The following is a 19,142-nucleotide window of genomic DNA, read 5'->3' on the forward strand; positions in this document are numbered from 1 at the left end:
CATTGTCTTTGTCTGATCATCAGGGATGGGAGATCTAGAACCGGTTCCAGTACTAAATTGTCCATCAGAACTGTTTAACTCTGAGCTTATCAATTCCCTTTAGGGAATTTAGATACCGCCGTGTTTTTGCAAAACTATAACATCAAACTCATGTGCACAGAAACTTGTATCAGGAATCAATAAGGAAATTGACAAAGAACCAGACAGATAAGTAGAACTAATATTGGTATTAATGAACTCTTATCAGTTCTGATCCGTACTCACCAACAGCCTCAAAACCCCAAAATATTACATTTACAATGACTTGAAATAGAATATCAACAAATTTTCTGACATTTTGGGAATTACGTATCCCAAATATATCTTTTTTTTCTGAGAGTTAGATGAGAAATACTCTCTTGTCTGTACGGTAAATATGAAACTACAACCAGTAGCTGATTAGCTTAGCTTAGCTTAGCTTATCTTAGCTTAGCATAAAGACTGGAAGCAGGGGGAAACCACTAGCCTGCCTACCATCACCTCTAAAGCTCAGTGATTGATATTATTTGTGTAATCCATAGCAATGTAAAAACAACGAGAGAAGCCACTTCCTTTTCCTAATAATCAATTAAGCAACTAATTGTTTCAGCTCTAATAGGATCTGATTATTTCCTCCATTAACTGAACTGATTCATTAACTGAATACTTTTGGCTTTAATACATCAGATTATGGTGATGATGTTCTTCTTTTCTGTTCCTCAGGACCCCAATGTGACATATTCATTCATATTTGTTCAGTATTTAGTTCAATAGTAAAGAGAAAGCTGCCAAATATTCTCATTTAATGGTTGAAATCATAGAAGTTTTGACATTTTTGTCTAAAAATAACAGAATTATTATCTGATTATGAAAATAGTTACAGATTATTTCCTGTCAGTCGACTAACGATCTGATAAATCTGACTTATTGTTCACATTACAGATGATGATAATGCAGACAAACATACGATTAGGGATCAATCCTTGTTAATCATTATGAGAATAAACTACTTATCATGTTCCTGATTAACCTTGAAAGCCCCCCAGAGGGTCCCTGGACTCTGGTTTAGTTCCCCTGCATTAGCATACCAATCACACTGGTCAATTATTCTCCAGGATTTGTGAGAGTGTGTATTTACTGTACATGGCCTCCTCTCTGGCTCATTCTGTAACGAACAACCAGCTCATCAGTGCGGCTGATAATAACCGGCCTACGATCAATAATGGGACAGTCAGTTGAGTTCTACCGCTGTTGCCGAGCCCCTGCGTGCTTCTATAAAGAGCATTTAGCACATTGTCAATATATAGGTTAGGTCCAAACTGGCACCGAAGCAATTAACATCAATCAATGTGCAAAGAAGCAAAGGCATGAAGCCAGAATACAACATCTGTGTGTATCTACTGCCCTCTACTGGAAACTACTGTCAACTACAACTATAAAGCTACCACCATCTACTGAATCTGCCAGATATAAAGCCAGGATTTCATTTTATTGAGTCAGTTAACTGCTCAATAAAACTACCTCCTTTGTTCGTTATAGTCTAAACATATTGGAATCAACCCGTAAAATATCCACTAAAGTGTTAGTTTTCAATTGTGGAATTAAATTAGCAACAGGTTGTTAAAACCCACAAATTCCAGGAAAAATACTGGGACATTTCCTCAGTGTAGGGCTGCAACTCACTGTTACTTTTATAATTGATTAATCTGGTGATCCTTTTGTCTATGAAACATCAGAAAACTGTGAGAAACATTACGAATATTCACTTATTCACTCGTCTACAAGGAAAAGCAGCAAATTCTGACATTTGAGAAGCTTGAACGATCAAATGTTTGAAAAATAATGCTGTGATTATTAGATTAATGCAATTGTTGCAGAGTTTATTAATCAATGAATGAACTAATCTTTGCAGCTCTACCTCAGGTAAGTAGTCTTCAATGGTAGCTTTGGCCCTGTCTCAGATATTCTATCATTTATCACTCATTGTACTGTGTAATGCAATGTTTGCACATCTGAAATTGGATCAATATCATCTCTAAACTCACATCTATGAATGCTGTGCACATTATATTTACTGTATTCTATTATATCCACCTAACGGCACAGAACTATTTATCTCAGCATCCTTTGCACTTTGAACGATTACATTATTATTGTCTATGTTGTTGAGCTTGTTGTCCTGTTAGTTATGTTTATTCTGTACAATAACAGCTAAAACTCTGGTCATAACAATACAGCATCCAAGCACCTTATATGTTTTTACATAATCTGTTCACTGCACCTTATATTTTTTACTTTGCACTACAATTATACCGCTTATTTATACATTTTTATAAATTTTTTATATTGCTTTTTTGATATGTCTAGGTTCTCTTTACTTCATTGTGTTGTTACTGTGTGTAATGCTGCTGCTACACTGCAATTTCCCATCTAGGGATCAATAAAGTATATCTATCTATCTATCTATCTATCTATCTATCTATCTGTGTATGTACATCGAGAGCAACTGGAGTCAAATTCCTTGTATGTGTTCACAAACTTAGACAATAAAAGTGATTCTGAATCCTCCAGCATCCAAACAATAGTTAGTTATATATATATATATATATATATATATATACACAACGCAAAGAGTGACATTTAATGCTGTAAAGGTACATTAAACATATAAAGATAGAAATAAATAAATAAATAACATATAACACTTTATGCTCAGCAGTAAATTGTTTCTCAGGAGTCATAACTGATAATAAAGTGGCAGGAAACAGCATCAAACTAGTGTCTGAACTATTGAGTGTAAACAAATGAATCCAGCAGCTGTTATCAATAAAGTTATCGAGTATTATTACCTGGATATCGATCCTCCGGCTGCAGGTGGACACTATCGATCACTTCGTTCAGTCTTACAGCTCTTTAAACTCTTCTGTCATTTGAGTTTCTTTAAGTAATCTCACCACAAAGGTTGTCAGTTCTCAATCCGTGCTGTTGGTGTTTGTTCACGGGCACGTTATTTAAAACAAAAAGGACGACACAGGCCACGCCCACTCCCACCTGGCTAAACAACCCGGGCGCCATCTGTAATTTTATAACAACGTTTTTCTCATTAAGGTCTCATCAAAATATCCGATATAGAATATAACAATAGTACATTTGTTACATGAAACATGAAAAACGTCTCAGAGATACATTTAGAGGAAACTGGTTTACTGATAACTTTAGTAACGTAAAAGTAAAGTTTTAAAATAAATAATAGAAAGAGTAAATTGTAGGTCTCTAACCTGATTTTTGCCTCTGAAATTTGTAGAAATAAGTAACAAAAAATACTATACTCATATACTCATAATAATGACTTTTATTAATACCTTTTATTTTAACTAGAAAAGATTATCAATGCTCGTCTTTGGCTTAAAGTGGATTATTTATTATATTAAGGTGTAAAAACACAAGATGTCTGAACATTTATTCAACAGAAACACAAATAAATGTTCCACAACTCAAATAAAACTTCTGTCCTGAATACAAACTCTGCATCTGAAGCAGAACCTCCCATTATAAACAACATGGACTTCAACGGTCCACTAGAGTGCAGTATCACCATGTGTAAGCAGGACAACGTTAGACCTTGTAGACTGTAAGCACTTTCATTCATTCAAACAGACTCAGCCAGACTCATGTCATTCATAAATTTGTGCTTGAAAATGAGTTTGGCACTTTTGTAAATGTGTATAATTATTTAAGTTAAATTAAACCTTTGAACTCTGTGTCAAAAAATCCATCAAATAGTGATCTCTGGACAAATCTACACGTTTTTAAATGAGTCGTCATCACTGCATTTGAGCTAAAAGACAAAACTGTGACAGCAGAAATTACAAATGTAAGTTTTCTGTGTTTAAATCAGAATTTTGTCCCCATCAAGTCTCAGGATTTGTACCATCGTCAGACACTGAAACACTGAGGCGAAGGTACTCAGATTCTTTATTTAAAGGACCTAGCGGTGAAGTTTCAGATTCCAACTAACTGAACACAGCTCGCGTCTGTATTTGACGTCCTGAGAATGAAGACAGGCTGTAAAATGTAAAGGAGAAACTAGAAACTCCTATCTGCAGCCAGTGTTTGGTTACTGTATAACTACTGGTGGTAAATAGAAGGAGACCAACAGCGTCTTAGATAAGCTCTTAGATATCTTAGATCTTAGATAGCTCATTTTAAAGGGAATGAAAACACAATGATTCCTATATTCAGGTTATTAAACACTAATGAAAACATACCTATGAATATTATATTCCATCTCTGCCTATAGAGCCTCCTTAATGTTTGACACTGGACCTTTAAGTAAAAACAAATTCTACAACATTGTGAAAATCCTCCATTACAGGTAAAAATCCTTCTTTTTAAAATGTTTAAGTATCAAAAAGTAAAAGAATTAAGTGTCTTTAGCGTGTTATGTTGTTATATATTGAATTTACCGTTTTAACTAATTTGGGTGAATCAAGTAGTGAAGGTTACATCTCTTAATTTGAAAGGGAACTGCAGCTGTTGAGGAGTAAACTGGGCCCTAACAGCACCTTGAGTAAGACCCTTCATATGGAGTTCGATGTTATAAGGGAGGCAATTAAAACACAGTTGGTTTTAAAGGGACCTCCGTCAGTTCAGCAGTGGACGATATAAAACAAATGATTAGATATTCAATAAAAGCCTGAAACTGGCCCGAAGCCTCATGTGATCCCACTGCATGTGTTGTCTTTGCCCCTCTGCGTCGTCTGCAGGTCTTTAAGAGGGAGATTAAAAGAGTCTGGGTGAGTCAGACCGACAGATGTGTCATCAGGTGAACTTGTCTGACTACGGCAGGAACCACAGCTGAGCTCCCCGTCCCTCTCTGCCCGTCTGTGCCCTCGTTCTGCAGCCCCCGCCATTGTCTCTTACCACTCTCGCTCTCCTTTTTTTCCTCGCCACTTCTCTCCTCCTCCTTGCTCTGTCTGTGTCCTCCTTTCCACGCCTTTCACTCCTTTTTTTCTGTGCTGTCTCTGCCCTGGTTTCCTCTCACTGCTGATGTCTCAAATCCTGTTTTCTTGTTCTCATTTAGATGCTTTTCTTTCTTTCTTTCTTTTTCTTTTTTTTGTTGTTGTTCATCATTTTTGTTTTGATGTTTCCTGAATAGAGCTGAATGGAATCCTTTGCAACCTGAAGTGCCCCCCCTGTTGTTGCTGCGCATGAACTGACTGAACCCAAATCGCCTGAGAGTCGACATTAAAAGATGCCAGATGAGGCTGCAGCAGTTGGGGCGAGCAGTCAGGATGTAAAGTTTTCAATTTAAGGCAGAAAAAGAACGACATATTAGAACAGCTACAGTGATCAGAAACAGAAGCATTGAGCCACAATTACACCAAGAGAAGAGTAAAAGAAAGATGGAGCAGAGGAAACAGTCGCTGCTACTGCTGCTGCTGCTGCAGAAAACTCATTTTAGGTTTCATTTCAGTGAATTCATGCTGCTCTGTCTTAAAGGAATAAAATAAGATCAGTGGGTGTGTGACAGAAAGGAAAGACAGATCCACTGTGCGTTTGGATCTGGATGAAAGTGTCTGTGATGAGAGCGGGGAAAAAAAAAAAAAAAAAAAAGAAAAATACAGCTGCTGGGCCTCATTTGTAACAGAAGCTCTGGTTTAAAAAAAAAAAACATTTGTTTTATCGACTGCAGCAGTCTCTTCTTCTCTAGCTGCAAAATGTGGGACATGACAGTATAAATCGTAATTACATAATGCAACTAGGTCAAACAACAGCAAATGATACCAAAAAAAGATTTCTGAACCAAAATTAGGATTTTAAAAGAGCTACAAACCAGGGAAACACTCTTTCTGAAATCTCACACACACCTTTAAGAGTCTTGGACACTTCTGAGTGTCTTTAATATGAGTTTATTCAGTGTAACAAACGCTGAAATATAGTTTTAATGGCATTTATTCACATTTAATCTCAGGATTTAAAAAATATATAAATGTCAAAATGGGGATTACGATGACACCGGCAGCATCACACACTGCTGTCTGTGCTCGTGTTTCCTGCCTCATGTCTGCTGCCGTAAAGTGGTGATGTGCATGTGTGTGTGTGTGTGTGTGTGTGTGTGTGTGTGTGTGTGTGTTTGCAGGGATGCGAGGGGGGGGGTGGGTCATCAGTGGACAACAACAGCTCTTTTCATAGCTGTCAGTGTATCCGGGTCAGCTGTGCAGGAGATGCTCAGAGTCCTGCAGCTGTTGGAGGGAAGAACAGCAGAGAAAATGAGGACGGAGAAGGAATAGTAGTGTGTGTGTGTGTGTGTGTGTGTGTGTGTGTGTGTGTGTGTGTGTGTGTGTGTGTGTTAAATGAGGAGATCTCCCCTATACAACTCGACCAGCCAATCAGCCAGCTCACACTGACATGAAAACCTAAACAAGAAAACAAAGATGGGTTTATGCCAGGAGAGGATCTCGTTGACTCAGGATGAAACTCGTCACTCTGTGTTTTATTTGGGTTTAAATGTATGGAAGCCCTTTCATGCCAGGAGAAGAAAAACTTGATGATAAGTTAGGGTGAATAATGTTTATATGGAGGCTCATTTCCGCCAAGAGGAAAAAAAATACAAAATTAAGAATGATAAAAATAAAAATACTGAGATATCAAGTCAACGCTGACTGTCTGAATTATACATTTTGACTCTATAAGTCGAACATATGCGGCATTAAGTTGTAAGTTTTAGATAGTAAATCAATATGTCAAAGGTCAGGGGGGGTCCTGGTGGTCTATGCAACCTTTTTTTATATCATTGAGTAAACTGACGACTGACCAACATGTTTATATGTGTATACGTGTTTAGCAGATTATTTCCTTTAAATGTTGAATTAGAGATGAGTTTATCTGAAGCAACTTCTGATATAATTCTCTGTATTCTGGAATATGTTTATATTTTTAACAAATATTTGACAAATTCTGTTTTTTCTTCTCCCTGACACTTGACCATTGTTCCATCAGCTTTTTGGTTGTTTTAACTTTTCTAATACAGGATACAGTTGTTTATCAGAGAGTGAAGACTCTATGAAGAAAGTTTATCTTCAGGTCTTCAGAGTTTATATCTTAAATAATAATCTACATTTTAAAAGTAACAATGTCATTTAGTTCTCGCCACAGAAAATGTTGAGTTTTCTTTCACCTCTTAAAATTAAGATGACCTTGCGACCCCCAGTGGGGGTCCTGACCCCCAGGTTGGGAACCAGTGAGCTCAGTGGGGTTAAATGAGAGCAAACATGTGATCACAACCAACACATATAACACCTGATGGGTCAATAATTTGCATCTCACAAGATTTAGAAGAACTTTCTGTCAGAGGAGCTCGACTGCAACACAATCCTCCTTTTCTCAAAGTTACATATGTAGGTTTAATGTTTATTTAATTGTTGACACATGTAATTTATTGTTTATTCTAATATTTCGTCTGTATGTTGCACTAGTTTTTGCTTTTTTCTTCATTAATACATTTTGATTTGATATGATTTTGTTATATTAAATGCTCTGTTTTGTCACCAGGCAGTTCACTCTTGTGTCTTGTTATTTGTGCAAATGAAGCAACTGAGACAGAAACAGAGCTGAAGCCTACAGTCTGTGAATTTTGCTATTTTTGGTGTGTCTGAGGAATCGATTAGTATCACGATACTGTGGCTTTAGCATCACTTACAGCTTGGAGGCATTTTTCTTCTCCACTAGAGAGATCTGAACAACCAGCTGCCTCCTCTTCACGACAATATCCGATTGTCTTAATTTAAGAAAATATAAACACTCCTTATCCTAAACGAACTAGAGAAGATGTCTCTCGAGTATTATTATTGTTAATATTTGTCTACATCAACTTGAGAACAGTGTAAAAACCACATTTTCAAGCTGTTACTTTTATTATTTTACTATATTTGTTAGATCTTTCATTTATTTGGTGGCCTTTCTTAAAGGAAGAGCTTGACATTTTGGGCAAAGCTGTTTTGTTTATAAAGATTCAAGGTGCCGTACAGTGCAATTAAAACAAGACAGCTCAAAGATAATTGTGGGAAACAAACGTATTTGTTTTCCTGCGTTAGATCAGATTTGCTTAAACTTGAGGAATTTCTGAGGAAAAGGCCGACGTCTGGTTCTTCAGAGAGATCAAGAACCTGTCTGATAATGAGATGATGAGCTGGTCTTCCCCTCTTCCGTCTGTCTCTGGGAGTTAGAAAGTGTCCTTGTGCACAGAGAAACAGTTCAGTAGGGGATGTTTACACCTTTACATGGATGATACAATTACATTTAAATTTACTGGAGTTGTTTATTTCGGGAGCACAGCGTGAAGAAAAGCCTCCTCTGATTAACTTGTTTCTTGGAAGACCAGAAGGAACCAGCTCCAGGGTCAGTTGACCTGCAGTTAGCATTGATTGGACTGCTTGCAGCTTCGCATTAAACTGGAATTTAATTAATTGAATTACTCTAATATGGTCAAGCACTGACTATTATTAGGGGGATTTTAAAATTCCTTCCTGTATCTTGCTGTTTATGCCTGCTTCTCGCCAACTCCTGCACACTACCACCCCTCTTATCTCATCTGCCCATAATCATTTGTTTAGTTTGTTTATTCTCTTTATCTGTCTCTACAGTTCCTCCTCGTTTCCCAGAAAGGTCTTTAGCTATCCGCTGATGTCAAAGAGGCTTTCGCATGGAAAATTCCACAATTAAATCTTTTTATTAATCAAACAATGATTAAGTATCACTCTCACTGACTCTTATAGTGTCTGTATTAAGTATTTATTTACAGCTTTTAATTCAGTGAAGGTTCTGAAATCTGACGCTGCTCATAACTGATCTATGAAGCACTTGTAAATTATTAATTAAACATTAATAAAGACAATAGTTACAACTTCTAAACCAACATCGGTTTCACAACACACTGACTCAATGACCAAAATAGCCCACGGTAATGATGTTTATTAAGTTCTCAGAAGGAGACAGACAGATCCAATGGATGGAAGGGGAGATTGCTTCATTGACACTTATCGTCCGTCCTTCCTAACAATGCGTCTGATCCTCTTACACTCCACAGCTCAGGCATCTCCCTGACCCATAATACAGCAAGGACTCATAAAGACAGTTGCATAATAAGAGCTGACCTGTCAACACGTGAGGGAGGCTTACACACCACAGTAAACCCTCACAGGAGTGAGTTACTCATTTCATCCTGATCTGATACTTACTTTTTAATTTCATTGGATTCCTGAAGCTTTATGTACTTTAATGTTCCTATAAATCAACATGAATATGAAATTAACGGGGATTATTTTACCTCCCTGCTGGACGCGTGTATTTCCAGGCTTCTGAAGGACTTTTGTACAACTTCTTTTAAGTCATTACACATTTATTGGCCTGCATACTTTCTGCTCCATCTGCAGTTTGTGTTGCTGAGAGTGTTTATTAGACAACCAGGTGAAGTGTTTGTGCAGAGCTGGCAAAAAGATTGGTGCACAATGAGTACTACGAGTACTACTGCTGCAGCTACACTACTAATACAACTAATACTATTACTAATACTACTACTACCGCTAATACTACTAATACTACTGCTGCAGCTGTACTACTACTACTTATATTACTTATACTAATACTACTACCGCTGCAGCTATACATCTACTACTACTACTAGTACTACTACTACTACTTAAACTACGACAACGACGACTACTACTACTAATAATAAAACTGTATTACTTATAAAACGGTAAAGTAACACTAACACTATTCATTTACAGTTTTATCTATTTATTACAATTTTCTCTTGTTTTCTTAAACTTGGAAACATCTGTTGAGAAAAACAATGACTGAATGGTCCATTTAGGTGTTCTGGAGCTTTCGCTCATATCACATGATGTTCATCAGCAGATGAGAGTTTGACAAGACATCAAAAGAACTGACAACTGGGCTGATGAAGATCATGTGATATGATCAAGAGCTCTGGAAGAGCTAGTAAATGATCAACTTTACTGTAGTCATTTTTTAGTTTCATATTAATTAGAGATATTAATTAGGGATGTCTTGTGTTTTATTATTTATTTAATAAAATAAATGTTGTTTAATAAGTTTGTTTTTTATAGGATTTTACACTTTTTTAAAATGTACTTTGCCTTTGTTCTAAATTTTATTTTATTTTCCGTAAAATTTAATATTATTTAACTTTTTTTTTTGCACCATCTTTTTGTAATAAATGTGCTATAAATAAAGTTTATCATGTGCTACTGTTGCTGTACCAATAATAATGTGTAAAATAATAATGAATTGTTGAAGATGATGAATGTAGATAATGTGTAATCTGTTGATTTTACTGCACTCATTGTTTATGTGTGTGTGTGTGTGTGTGTGTGTGTGTGTGTGTGTGTGTGTGTGTGTGTGTGTGTCAGACAGCAGCTGAGCCCAGTTAGGAGGAGTCTGTGTCTCTTGGAGGCGGTGTAACGAGCCGCTCTGTGCGCTCACTGGCTGCTGCGCTGCCTCACTGTGAGAGAAGCCCGTTCAGAGGTCGGACTGTCGGGACCGACCACCGGCCAGTAGACGACCGGAGCTCAAGAGTGCACAGCTGCACCGGCAACCAGGAACCGTGAACCGGGGAGAAGTCAGGGGACACTTTACGCTCGGATCTGAGAGATGGAATGCATTGAAAGGACTCAGACACTGTGAAAGTTTGACATGGAGACACAAGTGAAGAGACAGTTGATCGCAATAAAGTCGACCATCCTTCTCGACCGGGTCTGAGGTGCAGCGGAGGATGACACCTGCACCCCGCCTGGCGAGGACCGACGCGCTGTTCCACACTTTGGCATCTTTTTGAAGAGTAGGTCAGAAAGCTTCTGCGAGAGTGACTTTATTCTGCCTCTGACTGTGCAGACAGATCAGCATCCAGCCCGCTGCCATCCTGACTTATCGGCTGTGGCTGCAGAAACAGCGCATTTGTTGCGCCTTCCTTTATATGTTTGCATCGCGGACTGCGGCAACAACAACAACAACAACAACAACAACAACTGTACACACAGGTGAGCCTCAGAGAACCCAGGGATTGAGATGAAATGTTAAGATTAATGTGTGTTTGTGGTTGTTCAGTACAGTTTGAGATGGAAACTATATTATCTATTTAAGAGCTCGTTACAGAGGGAATAATGTGTTATGTGCGCCTTGTTCACCTATATTTAGTGCTTAAGAGAAAGATAAAGAGTCCTTTTAATAGTTTTAAATCCTGGAATCTTCACACGAACAGGGCTAATAGATTAAATCAGGCTAATAATTAACCCCTTAAAATCCAGTTTTACCCGAATATTCCTCCCTAAAGGTCGGAACAAATTGTGCTTGCTCCTCTCTGTCTGACAGCATCGCCCGTAGATCTGCTGGGTCCACCTCTTCAGTAATGTTTACACAGTGAAATATTCAAACTGCATGTTTTCATGGCTGCAAATATAGATTCTTTTTGCATCAGTATTCAGCTGTTTGGTATTTTGGGGAACTTTTATCTCTCTACAATTTAATGTAATTTTTTATATGATGCAGTTTAATGTAAACAAGGTGCATTTTGCAATATGTTGCTGATATGTATTTAAATTGTTCTTATTATGTGTATTACTGTGCATTCGTTTACATTTTCTTCCTGTGTGTTTTAATGTTGCAGGTCTCTGCAGCCACAGTCATTTAAACTGTGCCCTCACCTCGATACGTCTGCACCTTCTCGTCTCTTCTTGCTGTTTCACATCTGCTGGATATTAAGAATTAAAAGAGAGCTTTGCCTCAAACGCGTCCTCTCTCTACAACAACAGTACGGCAGTATAATCTCTGGAGCACTGACTCACCATGGGCACTGTACTGTCGCTGTCTCCCGGCTCTCGGAAATCAGGCTACTATGACAACCGGCCAGGCTCGCTCAGCCACTACCCGAGCCTCAGCAGCCGCTCTCTTAACAGCCAGAAAGACCGCGGGCTGAAGCGGGGCCAGTCCATCTTCCTCCCGGCGCTCACGTGGAAGCGACTTGTGGCCTCAACGAAGAAGAAGGGCACCTCTAAGAAAGGCCCTTGCGGTCCTGTGGCCCCCGGGGACCCTCTTAACAACAACAACAACATCAACATCTACCAGAAGGACCCCGTGTTGCACCTCAACCGCGAGAATGTGAAGAAGTCGCTGTCATGTGCCAACCTGTCCAGCTACGAGGGCCCAGCAGGACTGGGTCTGGGGCTTGGGTATGGCCTCGGGTTGGGACAGGGGTACGGGTGTAGCTACAGCAAGTCCCAACAGCTTTCCTCTGTGAAAAAAGTCCCCCAGGGGACAGTGACTTCGTCCCCAAAGCGTGTCATCGTACAGGCCTCCACCAGTGAGCTCTTGCGCTGCCTGGGGGAGTTCCTGTGCTGTCGCTGCTACCGTCTGAAGCATCTGTCTCCGGCCGACCCAGTGCTCTGGCTGCGGGCTGTGGACCGCTCGCTGCTGCTGCAGGGCTGGCAGGACCAGGCCTTCGTCACGCCGGCCAACGTGGTCTTTGTCTACATGCTGTGCCGAGACGTCGTGGACGGCGACCTGGTGGCGTCGGAGCACGAGCTGCAGGCCATCCTGCTCACCTGCCTCTACCTGTCCTACTCCTACATGGGCAACGAGATCTCGTACCCGCTCAAGCCCTTCCTGGTTGAGGCGGGTAAGGAGGCCTTCTGGGACCGCTGCCTCGCCATCATCGATGCCACCAGCTCCAAGATGCTGCGCATCAACGCAGACCCGCACTTTTTCACACAAGTATTCGCTGAACTCAAGAGTGAAGGCGGCTGTGGGACCCAGGACTATAGTCGGGTGCTGGATCGGTGAGAGCGCCCATCCTTGCTGACCGCATGCCTTTTTTGTACACTCATGCACACGTACGCTTGCACACAGACACACACACATTTGTCTCATACAGATTCCTTGCCCCTTTTTCCTCTTCTGCTGCCGTGCAGGAGCTATGAAGGCCTATGTTGACAGAGCTTTGTAGACATATTTAATCATTCCATCTGTGTTTGTTGCCATTGTCCCGTTCCATCCACAGATAGAAATAGGGAAGATTCTTCTCTGATAATTGGTTAACAGAGGCTAATAGATCATGTTTCTTCTCCTGGAATATCCACCTGAGTTTACTTGAATTGAGGAACCATTTGGTCCACCTGTCCTATCCGACCCCATGTGTTGCCCCGGCTGCCCCTCTGGATCCGCACAGCCAGGCGCCCCAGCATCCCCACCCTCCTCTCTGAATGTGATCAATCAGTCTGCACGGGCCGAGAAGATGCCATCATCACTCACAAAACACCATCAAGGAATTTTCACTGGTTATATTCTAAATGTCTGAGTGGATTCACAGACAATAAAATCCATCTAGGCCAAGTTACATATTTCCTGGACAATACAAGAAGACATCTTGACATCCGCTGCAGGCTAAGCCCCGTGTGCCAGCAGTGAAAAGTGACTCAGACTGATGGGAACAGCTGAGAGGTCCATGTAAGGTCCCGCTGGTCCTGCTGTGCGCTGTGTAATCACTAAAGCAAAACGAACAGGCAGTGTTTTGTGGAGCCTTTTGAGGGTCGTCTGGCCTGAGGGGACAGTTGCTATTTCTTTTTTTTTATCTCAAACCTGCCAATGAACTCCTCTGTGTTTCTATTTTATCTCATCTCAGGAGAGTTTTCTGGTGGAAGCAGCACAGAACATGCATTTAGATTTTAAGATTGTGTGAGTGCATGCCTGGTTATGTGTGTGTAGGCATTGTGCGGTGGACGGCAGCCAGGGTCATCAGCTGTTTACTCCATCCTTTGTTCCCTGCGTCTTGTTGACAGGGCACCCACAGCCGTGGTATTAATGAGATTAGCAGATTACTGCAGCCCCTCCTCTCTCTCAACCTCTGCCCCCTTCTTGTCCACTCGGCTGCCCTGCAGAGCTTCAGTGGCTAATCCAGGCCAGGCCGGACCAGTGCTGGACTGTAAACACACACATATGTACATAAACACACACACACACACACACACACACACACACACACACACACACACACACACAAACACTTTTAAATACCTTGTCGTGTGTGCTTCATTCTCCTCGGTGCATGAATAAAACGCACGTGTGCAGCTCAGGGTCCAGCGTAGTGGCAGTAAAGCTCTCTGAAAGATATACATGCAGCAGTGGGAGATGAAGCCTGTTGTGGTTGAAGGGGTTTGTTGTTGTTACTTCTGAATTTGTCCCAGTTTCTCATCAGTCACCTGCGCATCCTCATCTGCCATCGAGAGACTTCTCCCTCGTCCCTCCCTCAGCTCCTGTCTCTTGCTAAATTATTCCCTTGATTGAACCAAAATAGCTTTAATTTCTTTTTCCCATGTGTTTGTGCATGTCAGAGGTGGACACAGATGAGGCCAAGGTTCGTTGTTAGAACAAAAATATATGCGTTTTTCTCTTAAAAGCAGATTAAATATAGTTTCAGATGGATATTATGTCCTTATCCATCTGCATCTTCTTTAGATTCCTGCTGCAAGAATTCACTGATTACAAATTGAAGTTTACAGTCTTTAACTGCTGATAGCCTGGAAAAAGCTTCCAGTAGTAGAAAAAAGGTAGAAAAATAGGTGGAAACCACAAATTAACTGCTAATTATGCATCAAATTGGCTTTAAAAGACATTAAACAGTCAAACTACAAAGTGTATGCACTCCACTGGACCCTTTTTAACCCATTTTCTTTCATCAAAACTGATATATGACTTATAGAAATATCTAAAAATAGCGAGGCCTGTTATAGGACAGTGGTTGTCAACCTTTTTGGTTCCTGACCCCTTAAAATTAAACAAGGTCTTCTTGCGGTCTACAAGGTTAACACACCCCCTACTGTTGGTTGGATGTTTGCTAGTTACGAGTTTAACCTTGTTTCATGTGAACAATTTTTAGAGTCCCAAAAGAGTTAAGAATATCCTGTAATTTGCCAGAAAAGATTAGATTGCTTTCCTACTTTATTAATCAAATCACAACCACTGGTGTCCAGTAGGATGCTGCTGCTGCTTCAAACCTAAATACATGGATGCTTCACTTCCACCAAGATGTCTTCCTCACAGTAGCATGTGGCAAAAGCCTTAATCTTATTGTGTTCGGTCATCTGGAGGTTTAGGTGCTCCACGTCCCCCCCCCATGTGGCAGTCGCTCTTGCACACTTTGCTTTGACGCTGCAGTATATACCCCACCCACAAGGTCGTATGATAAGCGAGCATCCCTATAAGATCCGACCTTCACACACATGTGCAAACAAACTGGTTCACATCCTCTCCTTGGGTAATCCAGCCCTAATCCTCCCACCCAATCAAACAGAGAGAGGGAGCGAGGGATGAAATCATGAGGAAATAAGTAAACGGTTCAGAATCCGATGAGATTTGGTGTCACACTTCCCGTAGAGTCCTGGCCCTCGGCTCAGCCTTCAAATCTTGCTCCAACAAACTGGGGGCCTCAGAGACCCCGAAGCTCAGCCCCTGCTGCCTACTCCTGCTCAAACCGGGCTTATTGGCGTCAAGCCTGCCTCCCTGCCCGTCTGAGGGATCTCGCATGAGCTCACACCAGTCAACCAGAGAGGAGTGACGGCAGCGATTCACGCCCAGCGAGAGCAGAGCTCCGAGACAGCGCCGTCTCTCTTTCTGGGAGCTTTGACTGGCAGCCATTTTGGGCTTGTTGTTGCAGTCAGTGCAGCTCTCTCTCTCTCACTCTCTCTCTCTATGGCTTGGCCCCAGCTTTGACAAGGACACTTGTGTCTTGACTCAACCTCCCCCCCACTCCCTCCCTCCCTCTTCCTCCCCCCCCTTCTCCCTCCAACCCCATTTCCACACACACTCAGCTGTTGTTCCCAGCCTGTTTCATTAGATTTGACACCCCACACCCGCCAGCCATTGTCAGGACGAGGAAGGGCAGAATGGGACTGTTTGTTGGCATCGGGTCGGTTGTGTTTGTGTGTGAATGTGGGTCAGAGTTAAGGGCAACATCTGCTTCCACCATTCGTCTCCTGTAGACCTGGAACGTTAATTAAATCAGAAGATACAGTACAAGTTGTTCAAGTGGTGCTGATATTAACTCTTGCTCTGACATCAGTGACAAATGAGGAACAATCTGCTGCAGGTTTTCCTTCAGCAGCACGTTGTAACCTTTCCTTTAATGAAAAACAACTCAACGCTCATATTTGGCTCATTGATTGTGCTCATTAATAGCACAGACACAGAGGAACCGTAGCATTTAAGCCTGATTGGGCTTTAACGCAATTTGGCAAATGTGATGTAATTTTGTCTCGACCAAGAAGGCGACTGTCCCCTTTTTTAGGAACTCTGTCCGATCAGTCGGCGAGCTGGATCACGTAGCTGTTCCTCCAATAGCTTCACAGAGTGAGAGCGGCTTCCAAGCCAATTAACTCGCATCTCAGCCGGAGCTCTAGTTCTGTTTATCCAATCAAACTCCCTGGGCACGAGTCCCCACGCTCTTTGACTGACGGCGAAAGAGACACACGATGCCTGCGACGTCTCTGTGGATGATTTATGACACAACTGACTGACACTAGATATTTAAATAAGGTTAAACAGGACATTTAGTGCAAACTGGACCTTTGTGGATGGGACCTTCATTTGGGACTTCGACAACTCTGCTTTACAGAATAATTCAGATGGGCCTTAGACCGGCTCAGTTTTGAAAACATGGGTTTGTGTGAACAATGTGATAAAAGATTTAACGGATAAGTCTTTTGTTATTCTATATTTTTTCTTACAGTCAACGAGTATCATGCATTAGAGCGTTTCTTTTTGTACTTTAAAGTTTAGTTTGGTTCTTACAAAACACATAAATCTTCAAAACCAGACCATGAATGTTTTTTTTTTAAGCAAATTACTTTGCTTAAAGAAGTTGGCCACTGTAGATTTTGACAAATGTCACTCAAATCGGAGTAAAAACTGCATTTATTGGGGACTATTTTCAACTGCGGATGAATACACATTTGGTGCCCTGAGTATTTACAGCAGCAGGACGGTGTTTGTGCAACTAAAGTGCCCAAGTTCATCGTAGTGAAGAAGAATATGATACGTCAGGCACACTGACAATTTTCTTTTGTTGACAGTAAGAAAAATATAGTATTTGATGAGACTTTACCTTTAAGTCCTCACAGCTCTATGAGTTGTGTTAAGTTATTTCAGTATGCTGCTGCTGCTGTAGGTCGGTGTGAGACACCTTAAGACTGACGATGTAAATATGTGGGTGTGTAAAAAAATTAAATAAAAGAGCTGTGAAGAATGAAAAAAATGAACAAAAAGAAATAGTCTTGCTGTGTAGTAGCATGCATGCCAGCCAGGTAGTTTAGAAATATTTCTTTTTTTTTTTTACCTCTGCTTTTGTTTGATTTTTTATATGTGATGTTTTAAAATGAAAGATTACTTCTTTGGTAACTTAAAACTGGATCTCATTGGAGTGTTCCTGTATAGGAAACATGATGTCAGCAGTATTAAAGTCTGTTACGACTGCAGATGTATCATCATTACGGTGGTCTGTTCGTATTTAGAAAACAATAGACACAAAAGTAAATAATCGACTCTCATTATTTTCTCAAGCCTGAAATAGCAAAGCATGTGAATTCATATGAGCTACGACAGAATTATAACTTACTTTATTTCAAACTCAGCTGTTTTATAACGGCCTCATACCAGACTTCATTTGTCAATTTGCTAATTTAGATGTGGTCACGATGTATCATCTACTGCAACAAGAATCTCCCTGCTCCCTCGGAGTCACACAGGCTACAGTACACATAAAGAAACGATCAAGATAGTGGCTATCAATAGCTTTTTTCTTATCAATGCACCAGCTGGTGACACAAAGGCAGCCATTGTACGTGTAGCGTTTGTCGCAGGCAGCTCCAGCTCAGCCTGAGTCCTCACTGATTGTAGCTTTGCCTCTGATGCTTCGGCTTTTTTTCCACAAAAGCTTTCAAATTTCAAGAACTTCACATTCGTCTGTGTTGTGTCAACACTAGACAGATGTTAATACAGAGATAAATATATAACTGTCTAGCATCCATCTCCTCTTCCTCCTCCTCCTCCTCCTCCTCCTCCTCCTCTTCCTCTGCCCGGGTCCCCCTGGGTTACCTTCCTCAGCCATCATTGTAACTGTCACACCAAAATGAAGCAGCACCTCGAGTGACTTTTGTAAAGCCACTAAAGTGTGTGTGTGTGTGTGTGTGTGTGTGTGTGTGTGTGTGTGTGTGTGTGCGCAGCTAAAAGTGAAATACTGTTGACGAGGAAAACTTGAAGAAAAACAAATGTGACTGTTTCATTTTTCATGTTTTATTTTTGTTTTTTCCTTTTTCATGATGATGTTTACTATGTTGATTATTTAATAAAGTATTGAGCTGAAATCCAGATCCCGTATTTCTCTCTTTTTCATTCATCCATTCACACTTTTTACATCTGCGAGGCTCACACACTTAACTAAAAACTGCCTTTGTTCTCCCCTCACAGTACACATGATATACTCCTCCGCCTGCAATCCTGCTAACTTAAGACTGGCAGTTAATTCATGTGGGACATAAAATAGCTTAATGCACAACCTCACAATAGCTCGGTGCTGCAGATGGCCTTTTGGCTTCCTGTCTTAGGTGTGTGTGTGTGTGTGTGTGTGTGTGTGTGTGTGTGTGTGTGTGTGTGGAGAGGGTGCGGCTGTGCTCCATCTGAGCATGTCTCTGCCGTCAATCACCTCCCTCTCTGCTCCGACCACAGGTGGAAACGCTGTGATGCTGTGAACAGCCTCCCCTCGGTCTGCACGGCGTAGAAAACATAAAAAAGAAAGTTACATCTGCAGCATTCTGGGTGCTTTGTTCTGTGAGTTTAAAATTAAAAGCGTTAAAGGAGAAGAGAAGGTTTAGTAGTGGCGGTCAGCAGAGCGTCTGCCTCAGGCTGCCTTCCCCCTGTCACTGTGTGTTATCACTGATCTGCACTGTTCATACGGTTCATACACACAAACAACGTCCTCTATTTTATCCTGCATTCTTACATGTTTCCTCACTTTGATGGAGATCATTTTCTCACAGTTGAAGTATTTCCAGTGG

The 19,142-nt window shown here is 40.9% G+C and overlaps 1 protein-coding gene across 1 annotated transcript; it reads left to right on the top strand.

The window, feature by feature from the left end:
- Positions 1 to 10,500: 10,500 nt before the first annotated feature.
- Positions 10,501 to 18,456, top strand: si:dkeyp-92c9.2 (uncharacterized protein LOC571482 homolog). The gene is made up of 2 exons (XM_051391109.1): positions 10,501 to 11,081; positions 11,708 to 18,456. The coding sequence occupies exon 2, from the start codon at positions 11,887 to 11,889 to the stop codon at positions 12,877 to 12,879; it is 993 nt and encodes a 330-aa protein (XP_051247069.1). The 5' UTR covers positions 10,501 to 11,081; positions 11,708 to 11,886; the 3' UTR covers positions 12,880 to 18,456.
- Positions 18,457 to 19,142: the final 686 nt, after the last annotated feature.

This window comes from Dicentrarchus labrax, unplaced genomic scaffold (genome assembly GCF_905237075.1).
Source record: "Dicentrarchus labrax unplaced genomic scaffold, dlabrax2021, whole genome shotgun sequence".
NCBI classification, from domain to species: domain Eukaryota; kingdom Metazoa; phylum Chordata; class Actinopteri; family Moronidae; genus Dicentrarchus; species Dicentrarchus labrax.

What these genes read in the sequence shown, in the direction of transcription:
- si:dkeyp-92c9.2 (XM_051391109.1), top strand. Translation starts at nt 11,887, where the DNA reads ATGGGCACTGTACTGTCGCTGTCTCCCGGCTCTCGGAAATCAGGCTAC.